The sequence below is a fragment of the Rattus norvegicus genome, chromosome 19 (assembly GCF_036323735.1).
Source record: "Rattus norvegicus strain BN/NHsdMcwi chromosome 19, GRCr8, whole genome shotgun sequence".
Lineage (NCBI taxonomy): Eukaryota > Metazoa > Chordata > Mammalia > Rodentia > Muridae > Rattus > Rattus norvegicus.
The window spans coordinates 54,404,038-54,421,207 of NC_086037.1; the positions used below are offsets into that span (position 1 = coordinate 54,404,038).

Here is a 17,170-nt window from a genome sequence, read left to right on the forward strand (position 1 = left end):
ACCAAAACAAAACAAAACCCCCCAGTGACAGCTCAGCCGGGCCTCAGCCCTCAGTGGAGGCAGAGGATGGAGAGAGACTGCTGGAAGTCTTATCTAACTGAACACATTCCTGTTTGTTTGTCTTTGTTTGAGACAGAGCCACACTATGTGGCTCTGACTGGTCTGGAATGCACTGTGTAGACCAGGTTGGGCCTCTAAAGCTCTTCCTGCCCCTGCCTCCAATTTACACCACCACTGCCATTTTCCTAACGTGCTCTTTCCCCTCCACGTGTCTCTGGTTACTGCCTTTGAGTCTGAGTGTTTCTCTCAGGCCTTCAATCTTCTGATCGCCCTCTCACTACCTTCCGGCTCAGTCGCAGCCTTCCATCCCTCCCATTCTCCATCCCAGATCAACTACTCATCCCTCTCCCGCAAGCTCTTCACAGCACATTTGTTCCTTCCTAGAATAGGTTCCTCCTCCTCCTAAGTCTGAATCAGTTTCCCTCCCTCCTCACAAGTCCATTCACAGCTGTCACGGCTGAGTCCAGGGCAGGGTGAGTTTAGCATGGCAAGAGTTCTCAGTTCACGTAGCTTGGTGCTTTGCAAATACATCAATAAATAACATTTCTGCATTCTCTGTAACGGATGGGTAACCATAGTGTTCACCAGACGAAAAACTCCTTGAGGCCCGGGATTTATCCCTAATGACAGAATGAGCTACAGAGGAGATGATGAAGAGTTTCTAGCAATTCGTTTCATTTTAGTCAGGGAGGAAACCATGGCTAAAGGGTAGTTGAAGACAGGCAATTCAGCAGAATTCCTGATGGCATCAGGAGAGGTGAGGACAGGCCGAGAACTGAAGTATGTCACAGAATCAAAGAGTTAGTCTTTAGTGAGTCCTGACCGAGCGTTCGACGCGCTCCCTCTCGCCCGGAGCCCTTCTTGCCTTCTTCAGATCAGAATCTAAGCCAGTGTAAGGATGAGGCGCACCTATCTGCAAATAACCTAGAGGACGCTCATCGGAAACTCGAGAACTGCCTTCTTCAGGACAAGCGGAAGGACGACGTCATTAAGGATCTGCAGAGCCAGCTGCAGAAGCTACAGAAGGAGTCTTCGGAAACTGAAGAGGAACGAAAAAACAACAGGTACCCCGGCCCCCACCCCCAGCCCCAGCCCCAGTCCCAGGACCATAGGTTAGCAACTGCCCAGAAGGGAGACAGAGAAATGGCAGGCCCTAGGGTGGGATCATCTCCACCACCCATCACCCCAGACCCTGAAGCTCTTCCGGTGGCCACCTTGCTATAGACAACAGTTACTGGAGCTGAGCTCAGAACTCAATGAAGGCCAGAGACGGCTCTCGAGCGCAGAGAAGGAAAAGTCGCTGCTTCAGAAGACACTGGATGAAGAGGAGAAGAAAATCGACGAGCTGCTTCATGGCGCCAAGGTTTCTGAGCAAAAGGTGAGAGAGCAGGCAGGCCGTCCGTCCTGAGTGAGGCCGAGTAGTTCATGCTTTCTAACTTTCCAGAATTTGTGTTGAGCCGCTGCTAGGCCAGCCACTTAGAAGCCAGTTCCCATGGTCAAGAGCCAAGTGTTCTCAAAGATTATCTTTAAAAGTAACCAGAGGGCAATGCAATTGTCATATTTGGTTACTTGGCTATAATAAAGTGGCGGCACGACCAAGGAAACTTACTTGGGTTTATGGTGCAGTGGATTTAAGTCCATCATGGCGGGGGGGGGGGGGGGGTTGGGAGGGATTGGTAGGCATGCGTGCTGGCCGGGGTCTCAGCATGAACCACGAGCACAAGGCAGGAACAGGGGAAAGCCTTACATCCTCAAAGCCCGTCCCGTACTTCCTCCGGCAAGGTCACAGCTCCTAACCTTCCTCTGAAAACCGTGCCAACAACTGGGGGCCAGGTAATCAAATGCAGGAGCCTGTGAAGGACCTTCTCATTCAAGCCACCACAGCTGGCTTGTTCATTTGCTTGTTTGCAGTAAACGCTCACCTCCTGACCTATATCCCCAACCTGTACAGCCCTCCTGATGATGACCACAAGGCTGTTTCAACCCATCGGTTGAAAGTCTCTGATCCCCAATGCACCCCTTTTGTGCTCCTCTAGGATTTGCTCTTCGTGCCAAGAAGTTGTTACGGGAAGAGTTGGTTAGATGGACAAGAAAGTCGCCATTGTAGCAACTGGACCCATAGATAAATGGGTTTAGTTAATCCTACCACATCTGTGGAGGTAGGGGGCGGGGAAGAGCTAAGAAATCACCCTCACACGTGTTTCCACCCTCCTTTGTGTAAAACTGTCTGGATTTCTTTCCCCAAATATTATACTATGAAACTGTCTTCCTCCCCCCCACCCCCGCCCCTCCAGCAAAGGGAGCTAACGAACTCCCTAAGCAAGCTACAAGACGAACTTGCAGAAACAAAAAGGCTCTTGGAGGAGAAGCGAGAGCAACTGAGGAAGAGCAAAGATCAGGAAAAGGCACTGGAGGAAGAGATTGAGGCCTTGCGACAGGAATCGAAAAAGAAAGAGAAGATGGTGAGAGACAGAGAAAGGACCTGGGAAGATCAGACTGTGGATGCAGGACCAAGAGGGTGGCAGACAGACAGACACCCGGGGAGCTCAGAGCTCAACTGAGGAGGCTGAGAAGGGGACCAGTCAGGAGGACAGGGAGGAGAGCTGGGGAGCCACAGGGCAGAGGAGGGGAGGGAGGGGGAGAGAAGGAGTTTGTGATTAACCCATGTCCGGGGGTCGGGTGGGCTTCACTGTTCAATGGGAGAGCAGGCAAAAGAGCAGTTGAGGAAACTGGAAGAGGAGAAGGAGAACCTCCAGGCGGAATTGAGCTCCTGCTCTTCACAACTGGACTCCTCTATCAACAAATACAATAACTCTCAGAAAGTCATCCAAGAGCTCAACACGGAGGTGAGTAGAAGCAGCCCCCCACAAAGGGGACCCTCAACTTCATGCCTGCTCTCCTCTCTGTGTCTTCACTGGCTTCAGGCACTGAGGCCCTGAAAGCTCATCTCATGAGTATTAATGGGTGAGGAAGATGGCTACAGACTGGTATTCTGAGGTGTAGGGGGGGGTGAGGTTCTTCTATAAGTAATAGGTTTCTCCTCACACTTGGGGAGCCCCTGCCCCAAACTACCTGGAATTTTCCACCAAATCTTCCAACATTACAAGTTAGACAAAGAACTTTGAATTCGTTGTTTGGAGCCATTTGAGAGAGGACAATCTCACACCTAATTGGAAAGCACCAAAAGGTGGCAGGAGAGGGGCGTTTGATTCCGGCTCGACGTTTCGTTATGCAGATGAAAGGCATGGGACTGTGACATATTCTAGGAGCTGCTCTTGAATTCCCTCATTCTCTTTAGGTACCCTCCGTCTGCTTCCCTCTTAACAGTACACATCACTGTGATCCCCCTTTTACAAAGGAGAGAAAGGCCGAATCCCAGGGCCACTAATTAGTAAGTGATGGGACAAACCAGTGTTTGAACCTGGATCATCCAACTCTAATGCACGCCCTTTTTCTCCAGCGCACACAGTGATGCTTTCCCCCAGCGGAATATATTATACCTTCCTGGACAAGAAAAAAAAATACACAGTACTTAGACGACCAGTCTCTTGAGCTACCCTTCATCTTTCACGATACAAAAAGATCTGAAATCGCAGGACTACTGGAAGCTTAAACTGACACTTCCTATCAGCACTTTGTGACTCACTGTGGGAACGAAAAAGTCACAGTCTGAGCTGGCAGCGACGTGACCACCCGCCATGTCTCGCCCCTGAGAACTGAGGGACTGGCCTCGGGCTTGTAATTAATATTAACTAGTTTTGAGTTTACACAGTGTACAGTCACAGGTACTGGCATTCCTGGAGTCCTGTCCTCTGGAGCAGCAACTCTTGGTCATTGGTCTTGGTCATGCAGCTCCTTGAGAAGCCTCTTTCCATCTAAGGAATGCTGCCGAAGTGTTCAGTACGAGCCTGATCTCCAAAGATAGCCATGTAGATTTGGAAGTAAGAGTTCCAATATCGGAATCCCTCTGCTCCAAAAGTAAAAGGGATCTGTATGGGTGTTGGTGTTGTTGTTGTTGTTTGAGGTTTGTTTTGGTTTGTTTTGGTTTGGTTCGGTTTGGTTTTGGGTTGGTTGGTTGGTTGGTTTTTGGTGTGTGAGCATTTTCAACATTTTTTATGTTCAACTTTTAAAAAAGCATTTCCCATAGATGTGATAGATCCACTGAATCAATAGTAGCTGTTAGACATGGGCTTAGGTTTGCTTTCTAAATATCTACTTCCCTTAATCAATATTCTATGTTCTATTTGGAACTTTTGCTATTTGAAAACAAGGAAATATATATTAAGAACTTTTCCATTTCTTTGATGGTCTCATGTTCCCACTGTATTTTATAATTTCTAATATTAATATAAAGCCTCATTCTTTTGTATGTAAGAATTCTACGAGCATCTTAGTAGGCTCGCTTATAAGTTACAGTCGTCTTTCAGTTTATTCTCACAAGGTGTGTGCTCGCGTACCTGTGTGTGTGTGTGAGTGTGGGTGTAAGTTTGAGTGTGTGAGTGTGTGTATGTGTGAGTGTGTGTGAATGTGTGTCTCTGTGTGTGAGTGTGTGAGTGTGTGTCTGTGTGTGTGAGTGTGTGAGTGTGTGTGTGTGAGTGTGTGTGAGAGTGTGTGAGTGCGTGTGTCTGTGTGTGTGAGTGTGTGTGTCTGTATGTGTCTATGTGTGTCTGTGTGTGTAAATGTGTGTGTAAGTATGTATGTGTGAGTGTGTGTGTGTGTGTGAGTATGTGTAAGTGTGTGTGTGCGTGTGTGTGAGTATGTGTAAGTGTGTGTGAGTGTGTGTATGTGAGTGTGTGTGTGTGAGTGTGTATGTATGTGTCTGCTGTGTGTGTATGTGAGTGAGTGTGTGTGTCTGCTGTGTGTGTGTATGTATGTATGTGTGTATGTGTGTGCGTTCACATAGTGTTAGGGATCAAACCCCAGGCCTTTTGTACATTAGGCCCAGGAACTCCTTTCTTTTGAAAGTAGGGTCTCACGAGCCCAGGCTGTCCTCAAACTCCTGATCCTCCCACCTCTACCTCTAAAGGCATGCACCACACTGTCCAGCTCAGGGGTTATTTTTAGTAAGATGATTAAATCATTTGTAAACAACACAGTTCTCTAAACATTTCTTTGTAATACTTCTCTGCGTTTTATTTGTCTTGCCTTATCACATTGGACGGTATCTTCAGTATGATGGTGGGCTGCAACACTAGTAGGCATCTGGCTCTTTGCTCTAACACCATGCACCCGCTTGAGTGCAATGTGCCCAATGGGCTTGGTGCTGCCTTTATTGGCTTCCTTCAGTTCCTCAGTTACTAAGAGGTTTGTCAGTGTAGGTGTTGAATTCTGTCGAGTGCCTATTTCTTACTGTCAAGATGATACCATCGTTCTCCTTAACTCAATACTATAGCAGACATAATCATAGTTATGGTTCCTCTTTATGTTTCTAGCTTGGCTCCTGTTTTGTGCATCATGTATCTCTCTTTTAACACAGACTTAATCTAAGAACTGAAATGAGGTCAGCGTAGCTAAAACATTGTGAGCTGTATTTTTAAGAACAATGAAAAGCCATCGAGGGGATTTCCTGAAAGGGATGAGACACGCAGAACTCTGACTAATAGATGGAAATGTGTTGGGGAAGAGGGATGCGTAGCTGTGAGGAGACCCATTAGGAGGATGTGGAGATCAGAGTCATACTAGAGAAGACAGGCTGAGGGACGGACCATAGGACAAAGCCAGGAATCAAGGATGGCTTAGCGGCTACTCATCCTTCCTTCTGCTTCCAAACTTAGAAACAGATCTCTGTCCCAGACTTACAGTCTACAAGGAGACAGGAGTTTCCAGCAGTTAAACATATTACATTCATGGTAATTCACATCCATATGGTGACTGATACACTACAAAGCCTATTTACACGTGTCATCTCATTTAGTTGTCCCAAACACCACGTGAAAGGGCTCCAGCCTGTGAAGAAAGGACTGGGGGCCTGAGAATAAGCAACAGAACCTGGACCTCAACCCATATCATGTTATTCCACATCTCAACTGCCTTTAACCACTCCCTCCAGTCTACTCATTGCCAAGTTTAAGATGCAGAGTTGTTTTAAATATACTTCTGCCAGAGTTGTGTTCAGTAAGACACCCTCCTTGCACCACACAATATTTGAATCTCTAAATAGACTTTCATTCGACCAAAAACTTAAGGTTGATTATACGACTATTGCATGGCTATTTTGTGTTGGGCTCTAAGGTCCAACAAGGAGGCAGAGATGACCAAAATACATACAGGGCTGGGTAAGGAGAGTGCTGTATCATATCTATGAACTGGTATTGGGTTCTAGATCAGGTGCACAAGGGTATTCATGAACATATATGTGTGTACATGTAGAAACCAGAGGACAACTTCCGGTAATTCCTCATTTCTCTCTCTCTCTCTCTCTCTCTCTCTCTCTCTCTCTCTCTCTCTCTCTCTCTCTCTGTGAGACAGGCTCTCTCAGTGACCTAGAAGTCACCAAATGGGCCAGTCTGCTTGGCCTGTGAATTCCAGGGGTATACTTGTCTCAATCTCCCCAGGACTGGGATTAATTATAAGAGCATACTCAGCATTTTTTTAATTTTTACGTATATGTATAGTTTGTCTACATGTATATCTGTGTACCACATGCATGCAATACCTGAGGAGGCTGGAGAAAGCATCAGAGTCCCCAGGATTGGAGTTACAGGTGCTTGTAAGCCACCATGTGGGAGCCAGGAATTGAACTTGGGTCCTCACTGGGCCATCTCTCCAGCCCTGAGACCTCTGTATTTTAAACAGGTTCTATGAATCTAACTCAAATCCTTGAAAGCACTGTATAAACTGAGGTATCTCCCCAGCGCAGACAGACATCTTTCCATCAGTTAAACATATTTTGTGTACTTAGCAGGTCCCGGGGCTTCCCACCCCCCACCCCCGCATGCATTTTTATATTGGCGACATGGTAGCCATTAAGGGAAATGAGGCTGGAGGGATGCAGGGCAGCTTAGAAAGAGCTCTGCGCTTTGCATCAGTAAGATGGGGATGTGAACATGAATGTCTACAGCTATGAGGGAGAGCCCGACTCTTGCCTGCCTCCTCCAGTCCTGCATCTGCGCATGCCAGAAACAGCCTTGATGGTGATGTTCTTATTCCCTAAAGATAGCCCGCCAGAAAGACTCCATCATGATTCTGCAGACACAGCTGGATTCGGCCATACAGAAAGAGAAGAACTGCTTCCAGAACATGGTCAGTAAAGAAACTTACGAGGAACTTCTGCGGAAGTCAGGCACCTGCCAAGACGACCTGACACAGGCCCTGGAGAAGGTGAGGCCACGCCTACTCTCTGCCAAGGAAGTAGTCAAAGAAATCCGGGAGCTATGAGTGGACAGGGATCAGTTTCTTATATGACTGACACTCTTCGGTGCTTTTTAACCCTTGCCTGGACAGGGCTGTCCGCCCAATGAAGGCCCCCGTTGTCTTAGTTTTATATGTTGTTGTCTTTGTATTCGTGGTAAGGTGACAGACACCGTAATACCTAACCAGTCTTACCACTGGTGATTCACAGACAGGGTTCTTCCCAAAGTCAGGGGAATCCATGCCCCCTCTCTAGTAGTCATATCTACAGATCGGGGGATCAGAGTAGAAAAAGCGGGAATGGAATGACGTGGGATGAAAGACTGGGAAGGGAGGCGTAGAAAGCCACCCGCTATCCCTCCCCTTCCCTCGGATCACCTGCCACCTGACCATGGGCACCACCACAGGGAGGGCCTGAACCTTCTGTACTAAAGACTCAGCAGAGGAGACCAAGGGCCCTGGAGGCCACTCTAATCCACTCTGTCTTTGCTGAAAGCTCACACAGGCAACCTCCGAGACAAAGAGCCTGCAGCGCAACTTGCAACAGACCCAGGAGAGGAAAGCTCAGCTGGAAGATGAAATCATGGCTTATGAGGAAAGGATGAAAAAGCTCAATATGGAATTAAAAAAACTGCAGGGCTTCCAACAGCAGAGTGAGCTAGAGGTAAGAGTCTGGGGGGCGGGCGAGGGGGGCGGGGCGTGCGCTCGGGCTCCCTTCCTGTTAGAGGTCCACAAGGTCACCTTTTGCAGGCAGAATTATTTAGCACTCAGCCTTTGGCTGCTGGGGTTCACTCCACCTTCCTTGCTTCTGGACTGACAGGCAGGCAGGAAGCTCAGAGCAGGGGCGCCCTCTGCTGGTCACTGGAAATAAAAGGCACACTCCCCCACAACCCCCTCCAAGACAATCTTCCAGGGTAGAGAGGGCGCTCTCCTCCTTGCCTGGTCCTGCCCCTGCCCCTGCCCAACTACCCTCACTTTGCACTTCTGAGCAGGTGCACAACTTTGACAAGAAACTGGAGGAGATGGGCAACCAGGTGTTGCAGTGGCAGAGGCAGCACCAAAGTGACCTTAAGATGCTGGCAGCTAAAGAGACACAGCTCCGGGAATTCCAAGAGGAAATGACTGCCCTGAAAGAGAACCTCCTTGCAGATGAGAAGGAGGTGGGCACTGTTTGGATTCTGTCACTTCCTCTCCACACTGGGCAGTCTTTGGGGATGCCAGGAACAAGGTATACATGCACACGCACATACACATACACTTGTGAACACATACATGCAAGCATGTGCGTGCACACACACACACACAAACGTTGCATGCATTATTCAGCAGGGAGCACAGTCTGGATACTTCCGGCTCACCTCTAACCCAGACAAAGCCTTGTCCCAGCAAAAGACTCCGGCACATCAGTTTCCACTCAAGACGCCCCCCTCTCCCAGTTTGCTGCCCTCTGAGCATGTCCTGACAGGTTTTGCCACCCAACTGGTTAAGTAGCTTTCTAGACAAGTCATATAACCAGCAACAAGAGCAGGTCTACTCATGGCAGGAAGTCTTGGGACACTTTTAGGTGGCCACAGGACACTTGCTCAAAACACTTCTTCTTGGTTCTGCTGCGAATGTTGGCTCAGAACACTACTGTTTTAGAACAAGTCACTTCACTGGCATTAGCCTAGAATCGTTACTCTAAATGCACATGTCCGCCAGGAATGACACCTCCTCAAAGGTGTCACTGCCATGAGGAATGCAGATCCTGCATGTGGCAACTCTGGCCCCAGGTTGGACAGCAGAGTTGATTCCCCCCCCCCCCCAGAAGAATCCAGATTTGGGGGAGGGAGGTAGCAGCCAGTGTTCTCATCCCTTATAGTCTCGTTGTCTTCTTTCATGCAAAGCCGAGCCTTATGCCTTCAAAGCCAGCACCCAAAGAGAACTATAGGCACCACCGGGAGAATGACCAGATTATGTGCAATGTGGAACAGTGGGCAAAGGAGCAGAAGTAAGTGTTTGAGATAGATGTAGGGTGGGTCCCAAGACCAGGAAGGGCTGAGAACCACAGTGGCCCATCACACATGCCTGCCTGAGAACCCACTCACACACAAGACAGAGGGGTCTCACCCCTTCAGGCTGTCTTACAAAGCCTGCAACATAGTAACAGAATAGCATTCCATGATGGGGGCGTTTCTATGAAGCTTCCTCTTCCCAAGTTGGGATTCAACCTCCGGTGGAAGCCAATCCCTTACAGACAAAGATGTCAGCAGAATATAAGTCCTTAGTGACTGACAAGGCTCTCCCTCTAGGGAATAGGTGATTGATGCGGGAGCCAAGGAGCCAGCAGAAACCCTGCCAGGAAGATCCATTACCCATCAGTCAGCTTCTGGCAGACCTAGGGAGGAGTCATTCTTCCCTCGTGTGTTTTGTTACAGGCTTGCCAATGAGAAACTGGGAAACAAGCTGCGAGAACAGGTTAAATACATTGCCAAGCTGACTGGTGAAAAGGAGTAAGTCCTCCTCCCTGGACAGTTGCCTCTTGGGACCACCCCTGGTTGATTGACATTCTGTATGGGGACCAGCCCCCAGGGAAGAGAAAAAAACCCAAAGATCCCAGACGGACCCTGAGACCTGAAACAGCTCTTTTGCTACAGTGGCATTTCACTTGACTACACCAGACCTTAATTCCCCCTCTCAATGGTAACACAGTGAAGGACCGCCCACCTCCTCCCTCCCCAACCGCCTCTGACTTTTCAGAGGCTGAGGGCATTAAGAAAGGAATGAGCAATGGCAGACAGGCTATGTGCAGGGACTGGAACAGAGGTCCATGAACGAAGGCACAAGGAAGCCATGGCTCTCTGGTGGGACAATTCAAGGCAGGAAGTCCAGGTGGAAGGTTCCTCTGCTTTACCTTGTCCCCAGGAAACGGAGGCCCCTGTACTTAGGGTAGAAGGGGAAAATAGAACCACTGTGAATGGAGAATAAGAAACCAAGGCCTGGCGTAGGGTGGGCTTTTCAGAATGTAGAAGACACAGATATACCGGTAGAAGAGAAGGGTCCTTACTAGACCCTGGCCAGGGGCACATGGACTGGGGAGCTTTGGGAGAAGAGACCAGGTTTCCAGAGAGCAAGGAGATAAAGCATGTGACCAGAAATGAAGCTGAGGACCCATCCTGTCATGTGATTGCTCTAAAACAAACCATGGCACTTTGCAATGGAGGGGAAAACATTTTATGAACAGATTTAGCTACAGTAATAGTTGTACTCTCAAAAGTTCCATACCCACTGGCACAGGCCACCATAAGTTCAAGACCCACCAAGGCTATAGATCTAGTTCAAGGCAAGACTGGGCAATTAGTGAGACCTCGTCTCAAAAATTAAAAGTCAGGAAAAGAACTGGGGACTTAGTCTAGCAGTAGAACATTTGTATGGTTTGAGCAAGAAACCTCAACTCAATCTCTAGGACTGACCAAAAAATCCGAATGCAATAGATAACTCCAAGCTTTTCTTATATTTTACCAAGTTCCAGAAAAAGCCATTTTCACCATGAGCTCATTCTTGAAATTCCTATTATTATTATTATTTTAATATTATTGATATTAAAATGGTTTTCCTTCAAATAAGACTAAGGAATTTCAAGGATGAGTTCCTGGTGAAAATGGCTTTTTCTAAAACTAAGTAAAATATAAGAAAAAAGCCTATATTTATTATACATAATTATATTTCATATATAACAATATATAATATAAAAATAAGTCAACTAACATTTGTTATTCAGTATGTGGAAGCAGTGTTCTAAATATTTTGCACACATTGACTTAATCTTTGAGAGACCTCGTGAGCTGAGAATGGAGGCACTCCTTGATTTCAGGTGGGGCTGGGGCTGGATAAACTCATTGTAAGTTGAAAATATTATTCATCCAAGCATGCATTTAATACCCATAATTTGCCTCGTGGCCTGTAGAGCGGTGGCTGTGCTCACCCACAAGCTTCAGTTTCCTACCATTTCCCAGCGTCCCCTGAGAAACTTGGGCCACATCTTGCCAGTCTGAGGACGGAAAAATCATCCAAGTTCAGAGCATGCTTTCCCATTGAGTGTGTGTCATTTATTTCCATGCTGTTTGTTGTGAAGCCAAAGTATTCCAGGTTGAAGCACCGAACCAGGACCTCTTCATTTTGAAGAGGACAGAAATGATCCTGAAAGCTGAATGTCTTCCCTGTCCCCACAGAGTCTTCTGTCATCTACTTCTCTCAAGACTTGTTAGGAGAAATCCATAGGTTGATAATATTGTCGTCTATTCAGCCATAGAAAAGACACCAAGTTATCTCTCCTTTGCCCTATCTCCCTGTCTCTACCAACACATCTGTAAAATGGAAAGAAAAAAAAATCGACTGTCTTCTCAACAGAGCCAGTTACCCTGTACTTTCTCCTCTTCAAAAAGTGGAGTAGAGAGATCCAGGGTGTTGGCTTTGGGTGAGAGAGCTTCCCAGACAAAGCTATGGGCATCCAAAGTGAGAAGTGTCTAAAGCAGCCCTCTGGTTCTTCTATCTGATTTCCACTGTCTGTCCAACTGAATCCGTCCATGAACCCAGACAAAACAGGCTTAATTGTCCCCACTGAAAGTACAAAAGAGGGGCTGGGAATTTAGCTCAGTGGTAGAGCACTTACCTAGGAAGCGCAAAGCCCTGGGTTCGGTCCCCAGCTCCGGAAAAAAAAAAAAAAAAAAAAGAAAAGAAAAAGAAAGTACAAAAGAGCAGCCCGGGGCCAGCAGAGTGGTCCGCTGCCTGGGTCTTCCCCACAGATCTTAGTCGCTTCTCTGGAACTCAGGGCACATGTAAGAACCCAGCAGCTCTGAAAAGGCGGGCAGGCCCTCCTCACCCATCCCGTTTGACCCCCTCTGTGTTCTTTCCAGCAAGGAGCCGAGTAGGCGAAACAGCCACCTGCCTTCCTCACCCCTCTTCCCCTCTCACAGCCACCTCCACAATGTGATGGTCCATCTGCAGCAGGAGAACAAGAAGCTGAAGAACGAGATTGAAGAGAAGAAGCTAAAGGCTGGGAACCCGAGGATCTGTGCCAAGGTCCTAGGCCCGTGCAAACTGGAGCCGTCCCAGAAGGGAAAGCTGTGCGGTGCACTGGGCTGGAGAGGAGTATGCCAGGACCCACTGCCGAAAATGGACCTCACCAAGTACACCGGGGTGCCTCACTGCTCAGGTGCCTGTAGCACTGGCTTTTTGCTTCTGTAATGTCTCCTTTCTTTGTCCCCTGAATCAAAACAGCAATAATGTGACATTGTTTTTTAGAAATAGTTGGGTTAGAAGTCAAAAAGGAAGAAGAAAACAGGTTACTACAGACCTTTGGTCACACGCTTAGCTTGCCTCAAACCAGTGGTCAGCCCTTCCAACATCTGTAGTGTCCCTCAGACCTGAGGATGTTGGTGATACACAAGTACCTCGTATCTCAGACCGACCTCCTCCCCTGACTTAGTCCTGTTGTGGGGCGTAGGGAAAAGAGGGAAAGAGAAGACTTCTTCCTTCCGTTATGTGGCTGGAAACCCCACAAGAGCACCCCAGCTCTCCACTCAGCCTGGGCTATGCCTATGGTTCCTAGCACCTCTTCATTCCATGACACCCCAGTGTCACCCTACAACAGGGCTACCTAGCTGTGAGGCTGGCCCTAAAGGAGTTACTCATTCATCTCCCCTGTCTCTTCCCTGTTCCCCCAGGATCCTCCTATTGCTAGACTTGGCTCTTCACCCTAAGCGTCTCTTCTACACGTATACAGAGGACCGTGAGTTCCCGCCCCTCTTTCTTGACCGGAATCAGCTCCTACAGTCGTCCGTCAAGGCCCCTGCCTCGTTTGCACCATGCTCATGCATTATTGTTTTGCCTACTTCCTGAAGTGGAGTTGTGGTACCTCACTCCCCCCAGACTCTGGGCCCAGACTCTGAAATAAAGATACAAACAACACAGCCTCCACCAGCGCCTGGTGTCTCTGAGGTGTCTCCCAGCAGCCCGTTCATCACAGTGCTTTCCACCAGTCAAAACATGCTAGTCTCTTTACTTCTGTAGGAGAAACAATGTTCCCAAAGGAAGCTACTAAATTACCTGGATTAGGTCGTTTAACCAACAAGAGTAGTAGTACCTCTTCCCCCCTCTGTCTCTGTCTGAAATTTTAATAGAAAATCTAGAGACCCTTTTTATTTCACCCCCAAAAGGGGAAACAGTTCTAGGACCCAAAAGAAAGTGCTAGAAATAGGTGATGTATTTTCCAAGTGGCGGAGGTAGAGCACACCATCTGTTTCCTGCCTGGCTGCCATATCACATTCCTCCTTTTAACAAGTTTACTTTTCTCCCTAGCCAGGGCAATACAAGTAAAATTCCATTATAACAAACTCCAAGGACAGCTAAACTATTTTATTGTGGTAGGATTTTGTTAAGCTGAGTACATGTCTGGAATTTATATTTCCAGGTTATAGGAAATAGAGACAACGAGCTACCAAGGTAAAATATGAAATGGAGGCGCTGGCACTGCTGAGAGGGTGGGGAGAAGGGAGGAAGAAGCCTACTGGTGGACAGTGACTCTCAAAGACTCCCTCCCCAGTCAAATCAAGGCCAAGAAAACTCTGTTAATCATGGTTTCAGCCTTGCCAATGTGCAGAAAGGCTAAGTTCCAACAAGCAGAGAGAAATGAGGTACCGCGAAGCTCTGGAAACTTCTCTCGTGGTGTTTGATGCCCATCTGCTTAAGTGTTTCCAACTTTGTTCCCCACTTGGTTTAGAATAGCTTTTATTTTCTAGAGAAAAGTAGAAATATTTGAAAAAGAGAAACACCTGATACCAGTGAGACCTACATCCTGGTCTTAGTTCAGTATCCTTGAGATTCGCAGACCAGTCTTCTAAAAAGGCAGACTTATCCCCATAAATCATGAAGAGGTTTCAGCCACGTTGGCCAAATTGCAACCTCCAGATACTGTGAATGTAACATAGTCATCCAAAGCTGTCTTTCACTTTCTCTGGGGGTGATTATATCAGATCAAGGAGGAATGAATTATGGGAAGCAAGGAGATAGAAATGCTTTACTACTACACCCAGTCAGCTAGCTGTGAAAGCTCAGACCAGAGTAGCAGAATAGGCTGTGAGAAGGGGGCGGGGGGAACTAAGTATTCCTTAAGTAACCAAAGAAGTCCGCCTCTTCAGAGGCATTTAACAGCTGATACTAAAAAGAAATGGCTGCGGCAATACATCTTGTAATTTTTAAGATACAATGAAGAAAGGGGGTGAGGAAACTGCCTCTGAATGATAAAAGCTCCATATGACCCGGGCAGTATTTGTGCACGCCCTTAATCCCAGCACCCGGGAGGCAGAGGCAGGCAGTTCGAAGCTAGCCTGGACTACAGAGTAAGTTCCAGGACAGCTAGGGCTACAAGGAGAAACCTTGTCTTGAAAAACAAAACAAAACAAAAAACAACCCCCCCCAAAAAAAAAAAAAAACTCCACATGAAAAGCCCACAGCTTCATGCTCAAAGCTGACAGATTACCTTTGAGGCTAAGAACAAGGCCCACTCTTCCACTTGGTCCCTTGTGTTTAACACAGTACCAGTAAGTACCAGAGTGCTTAGGCAGGAAGAAGAGAAAAGATACCCAAACTAGAAAAGGGAGTTGGTGAGACAGCTCATCAGGTATAGTGGTTTAAATAAGAACGTCCCCCAAAGGTTCAGCTACTTAGACACTTGGCCCCTAGTTGCTGACACTTGGGGAAGTTTAGGAGGTACAACCTTGCTGGAGAAAATATGTCATGTGGGGTGGGCTTTGAGGATTCATAACTTCATCCCACTTCCTTCTTGTAGGCTTCCTGCTCCTGCCACCATGCCTACCACTTGCTGTATGCTTCCACTCCACTATGACGGTCTCCTACCCCTCAAACAAACTCTCTCCTCTTTAAGTTGTCTTGGTCACGGTATCTTATCACAGTAATGGCACGGTAATGAATATAATTGCAGGTTAAGGTGCTTGCTAAGCAAACCTGGATACCTGAACCCATGTAAAAATGCTGGATGTGGTGGCCCGCACCGGTAATCCCAGCATTCCTACAACAAGATGGGAGGCAGAGAAAAGAATCACCAAGGACATTCATTGGCCAGCTTGGCATATGCAGCATGGCGGAACAAGAGAGACTCTGCCTTAGTCAGGTGACTGGGGAGAACTACTGATTAACTCTGTCCACAGATCGTATTTTATATCTGTACTGGGATTTAACTCAGTTAAAGAGTTCTTCCTGAGTAAGCACGAGGCCCCGGGTTCAACACCCCATAAAACACATATGGTAACCCACATGTGTAGTGCCAGCACCCAGAAGGCAGAAGGAGAAAGATCAGGAATCCAAAGTCATCTTTCATTACACAGGAAGTCTCAGAACAGGCTGGGTCACACACGATCCTGTCTCAAAGAGGAAAAAATAAACATTCTATGCATTCCACACATACTAAAGAAAATACCTGCTATAACAAACCAATTCAATAAAGTAGCAGGATAAGAGGTAACAGACAAAACTCTATTATGTTTTTGTATACTAATAATGAACAGTCAAGAAAAGAAATTTCAAAAAACCAATCCCATTTACTACAGAATCGAATACATCAGACAGGGTGGTGTAGAACTGTAATCCTAACATTCAGAAGACTCAGGTAGGAGGATCACAAATTCAAGGCCAGCCCAGAAAACAAAACAAAACAAAAAAAAAACAAAAAACAAAAAAAAAAAAAAGGAACTTTGTGCTTCCAGAAGGTAGTGCTGACTAGTTCTTACATCAACTTGATGTAGGCTATAGTCAGAAGAGAGAAAATACCCTACAGATTGGCCTGTGAGCAAACCTGTGGGTCATTCTCTTGATTTGACTGATATGGTGGAGCCACCCCTGAGCTGGTGGCCCTGGATACGTATGAGAGCAGGCCAAGCAAGCCATGAGGAACAAGTCAGTGAGCAGCACCCCTCCATGGCCTCTGCATCAGCTCCTGCCTCCAGGTTGACAGACTGTTAAGCCTTAAGATGAAATAAATCCTTTGTTCTTCGAGTTGCTTTTGGTCAGTGTTTTATCAGAGCAAAAGGAACCACAACTATTAACAGAGTGAACAACTGATGTAAAACTGTAAAACAGACCTGAGTAGAAACAGTCCCTGTCCGTGGGCTGGAAACCTTAGTATCGATGTACTGATAACACCCAAATGGACTTATGGATTTGGTACAACGTCTATCAGAATTTTAAAATCCTTTGCGGACATGGGAAAACACACGCTAAAATTCACATATGATTTCAGGGGAATTCAAAATAATCATAAAAAGGAAGAATGAAGCTGAAGAACTCACGATCTGATTAAAAATTGTTTTAAATGTTTCTTTTACGTGTGTGGATAAATTGTCTCTATGTCACGTGTCTGCCAGAAGTGTGTGTGTGGCGAGGCGGGGAGGTTTACAAATGGTTGTGAGCCATCATGTGGGTGCTGGAGAATTAAGCCTGGGTCCTCTGCAAGAAGAGCAAGTGTGCTTGTCCCTTGAACCTGCAAAACTACTGTGGTCTTGTCATCGACAGTCCTATTGACCAATGGAACTGTACAGAAAGCCCAGATAAAACACCTTGTATATATGGCCACATGAAGACCATTCAATGGGGAAAGGGACAGCCTTCAATAATGGGTACTGGGAAAGTGGATATCAATATGCAGATGAAAGAGAGCTTTCTTCAGCATATATAACGGATAAACTCGATGACTGAGAACAAAGCA

At 46.9% G+C, this 17,170-nt stretch overlaps 1 protein-coding gene across 16 annotated transcripts in view; it reads left to right on the top strand.

Moving 5' to 3' along the window:
* The window catches only part of Pmfbp1 (polyamine modulated factor 1 binding protein 1), a 49,844-nt gene extending 36,476 nt beyond the window's left edge, over positions 1–13,368 (top strand). For 6 of the 16 annotated variants that reach the window (XM_008772468.4, XM_006255570.5, XM_006255571.5 and 3 more), the window contains 11 exons: positions 935–1,124; positions 1,285–1,438; positions 2,355–2,522; positions 2,769–2,906; positions 7,216–7,380; positions 7,907–8,074; positions 8,403–8,570; positions 9,297–9,400; positions 9,828–9,902; positions 12,306–12,604; positions 13,116–13,368. In XM_008772468.4, coding sequence (XP_008770690.3) covers positions 935–1,124; positions 1,285–1,438; positions 2,355–2,522; positions 2,769–2,906; positions 7,216–7,380; positions 7,907–8,074; positions 8,403–8,570; positions 9,297–9,400; positions 9,828–9,902; positions 12,306–12,604; positions 13,116–13,132 — 1,646 coding nt within the window. In that variant the 3' untranslated portion in view covers positions 13,133–13,368. Of the gene's footprint in view, positions 1–934; positions 1,125–1,284; positions 1,439–2,354; positions 2,523–2,768; positions 2,907–7,215; positions 7,381–7,906; positions 8,075–8,402; positions 8,571–9,296; positions 9,401–9,827; positions 9,903–12,305; positions 12,605–13,115 lie in introns of those variants that run through there. The other 10 variants (XM_063277748.1, XM_006255574.5, NM_134393.3 and 7 more) reach the window with 6 other exon arrangements.
* The last annotated feature ends 3,802 nt before the right edge of the window (positions 13,369–17,170 follow it).